Source organism: Miscanthus floridulus, chromosome 14, assembly GCF_019320115.1.
Source record: "Miscanthus floridulus cultivar M001 chromosome 14, ASM1932011v1, whole genome shotgun sequence".
Taxonomy (NCBI): Eukaryota; Viridiplantae; Streptophyta; class Magnoliopsida; order Poales; family Poaceae; genus Miscanthus; species Miscanthus floridulus.
The window spans coordinates 89,107,075-89,110,526 of record NC_089593.1 but is presented as its reverse complement, the minus strand read 5'-3'; the positions used below and the strand labels follow the sequence as shown (position 1 = coordinate 89,110,526).

At 39.2% G+C, this 3,452-nt stretch overlaps 1 protein-coding gene across 1 annotated transcript; it reads left to right on the top strand.

The window, feature by feature from the left end:
- Positions 1 to 382: 382 nt before the first annotated feature.
- Positions 383 to 2,866, top strand: LOC136503950 (probable serine/threonine-protein kinase PBL7). Its single transcript, XM_066498862.1, has 4 exons — positions 383 to 988; positions 1,408 to 1,648; positions 1,760 to 1,892; positions 2,666 to 2,866. The coding sequence occupies exons 1-4, from the start codon at positions 691 to 693 to the stop codon at positions 2,864 to 2,866; spliced, it is 873 nt and encodes a 290-aa protein (XP_066354959.1). The 5' UTR covers positions 383 to 690.
- The last annotated feature ends 586 nt before the right edge of the window (positions 2,867 to 3,452 follow it).

Below are 3,452 nucleotides of genomic sequence, written 5' to 3'. Positions count from 1 at the left end.
TTGCAAAGTTTATTAAAGATTCGTCCTCGGTACTCACTGCACCGAGAAGTTCATTTAATACAACATAAGTTCACACTAGGTTGTAAAGCATAGGTAAGCCAAAGGTGTTGACTCGAAAAGAAAAAGCGATGCAACTCCTAGCCTATACACTCTTCACCTAAATTATTTCTCAGGGGTTGAATGCAATACGACATATGACAATTTGGCAATTTGGGTATCAATATGGTCACACTATTTTATTTTGTCTTGTGTTGCACAGTATTGTTGTTTGGCACAAATCTTTCATTCACATGTAAACAACCATCCTACTTGTTTTTTTTTGAGAGAGAATACAGCAGGGGAAGCTACTTGTTGAAGCACTATATCTACTTTGTGGAAGACAAGCAGATGTTTCCTATTATGTGAAGTTGTTTGTGTCGTCAAAGATTTTTTTTATAAAAGAATGGACGATTGTAAGTGTAGCAGTGATGATATCCTGGAGCGCATATTACAAGATTCAAATTCAATGCCAAGAGTTATGCAATTAGAATATTTGGAGAGGATGACAGATAATTTCTCTGATGAGCGATTACTCGGTGAAGGTGGGTTTGGTAAAGTTTATAAGGTAAGACTAAATCATAATATCTTTCCCTCCTCACATATTTATGTAATCAGCCTTATTTTTATTTATCCAGAAATCTGTATCCATGCATGTTAATATTAGAGTGTAAACAGGGAGAGCTTCAAAATGGGAAAATGATTGTCGTGAAGAAGTTTAACTTTAAACAGTTAACAAATCCAGATGTTCAGAAGAAGCTGTTTATGAATGAGGTGTTTCCTCTTACGAGTCCCAAGCACCCCAATATAGTACGATGTGTAGGCTATTGTTCTGAAAAAAGCAACGAAGTTGTAAAGCACAATGGAATTTTTGTTCTTGCGGAATCACAGCCGGAGATGTTACTTTGCTTGGAGTATCTGACAATGGGCAGCCTTGATAAACATCTTAAAGGTACGCCAATAGAGCCTCTCCTCTTTTTTCAACTATTGTGATTTCAAATTATGCCTTTTGTGTGCATCTCCACTACAGCAATACCCTCATTCTCTCAATATTTAATGGTATTTGCTAAGTACCTATCTCTGCCAGTTTGCGACCCGGCAGTGATACCCTCATCCCACCACTACCGATTACTACCCTCCGCTTGCAGCAGTGATCCATAGATCTGGGGTAGCGTGTAGCTGTTTTTGTGGTTTGACCGTTTGGATTGGGAAATTTTGATGTGGTGCGTCTAACTAATGTGGAATTGACCATTTCACATCGTAAGTGGACAAATTTGCTAGGCACCATTTGCGGTGTCAAACAGTCATCTCTCTCCATTGCAAAATTTCCCAAAAATAGGGAAATGAGATTTATGAGTTGTTTAATTGCAGATGAATCTTCTGGACTTGATTGGCGCACATGCTACAAAATAATTAAGGGGGTTTGCTGTGGTTTACATTACCTTCATGAGGAATGTAGACCTCAAAATAATAATGCTTTCATCATTCACTTGGACCTAAAACCTGCTAACATATTGCTCGATGAAAATATGGTGCCAAAAGTTGCAGATTTTAGTCTGTCAAAACTCCTTTGTGATAAGAAAACTCAAACTTGCCCAGTTGAAGGAACACTGTAAGTTACTAATATGTTGATACTATATTGCTTACAAATCTTTGTTTTTTCTTTCAAGCTTGCTTTAGCTTAACCCTTTCAAGTTGATGAAACACTCATGTTGAGATGCAGTGGTTACATGGCACCAGAATACATAAGTGAAGGTAAAATAACAACTAAGGCAGACATATACAGTTTGGGTGTAGTAATCATAGAGATCATAACAGGTTCCAAAGCTGATCTTTCGAATCCTGATATCGAACACGTAAGAAAGTGTTCTTTTACACATTCAATGTATCTGACGGCCCATTTTAATTATCTTTATTGTTTTACCACTGCATAGTATCAAACTTCTGTTAATATATATTTTTTAGATAATTAACAAATGGAGAACCAGGTCAGCAGAACCACTATCATTAGTAGATTGCCAACAAATAAGAAGTTGTCTTGAAATAGGTAAATGCTGCATCAAAAGCGAACGAAATGAATGGCCCACTGCAGGGGAAATTATCAAGGAGCTCAGTCCGGAAAGCATGGACTGCAGTCTTGACACTGAAGAAGGGCCCCTTCGCGAAGAAACAAAAAAAAATTGCGACACGCCTCCTGAAAACCAGGTATGACTTCAGAGAATCAATTAATTTGCTCGACGCCACTGACATCCAAAATGTTGGGTGTCAGTAGATATTTCCAAAAGCAGATAGACAAGGCAAGAAAAACATGTTAAGAATACATTCTCTACATGCTAACATATAATGGGTCCCGATACATATTTTTTTGTTTCTTGTCTAGTATAATGTGAGCCTGACTTTGTTATTGCACAAGGTACTAACTGTTTCGGTTTCCTTGTTAAATTCTTGCCACATTAGCTTTCATCCTATGTGGATGTGCTAACATCTATAAGACATATATAATAAGGCAAAGTCGAGCACTAGGAGTAGCCTAGCAGTTTATATTTTATATATGTGTAGGAGAGCACTGGGTGGAAGTGGAACACACTTTTTCTCTCTATAATCTGTATTAATTATTATTGCCTTCCAGGAAGAAGGAATTATTATGAAGATTAAGGAGCACGTGGAGAAGTTGTGTGAGAAGAGCAGAGAAGTACGTGACAAGATTGAGCTTGCTGAGGGAAATGGTATGGTTGCAACAGACAAGATCGAAACCTGGCTGGCTAGAGCAGATACCATCATATTTGAAGGGATGGCTGTCTGTGAGTCCAAGCAAATTGGGTTAAACTAGGCTGCGCAGCTTTGTCAGCTCCGAGAATGTCTCAATGATCAACCCAGTGATATTGCACAGCCGTCATCTGTCCTTCATATTGATGTCCACGCTGTTCTACTGCCAAGTCAGGTGCTTTTTGTTAAACAAGCTCGCCAGCGCATCATTGAGGATACAGCGGGGGTGATCGGAATATGGGGTCCAGTTGGTGTTGGGAAAACACTCCTCCTCAAGGCGATCAACAATTCATTTGAAACAGGAAACTCCTTGATTCCCAGTTCATCAAACAGAGGGGACCCTCCATTTGACTTCGTTATCTACATGACGGCCTTAGAAGACTGTTCGGTGCAAAGTATCCAATCTAGAATTATTCAACGGCTCAAAATGCAGGACCGCGGTGATTCATTAACCACTCTAGCCACCAGGATATATAAATTCCTCCAGGATAAAAGTTTTCTTGTTTTGCTAGATGGCCTTCACGGCAATCTGAACCTTAGCAGCAGTTGGCCTACCACCCCTTGGAAACCAAGGCCAATTGAAGCGAATAATTGTAATCACAACAAGATCACGGAGCTTGTGTTATCAGATGTGTGTGAACAGGGCTATC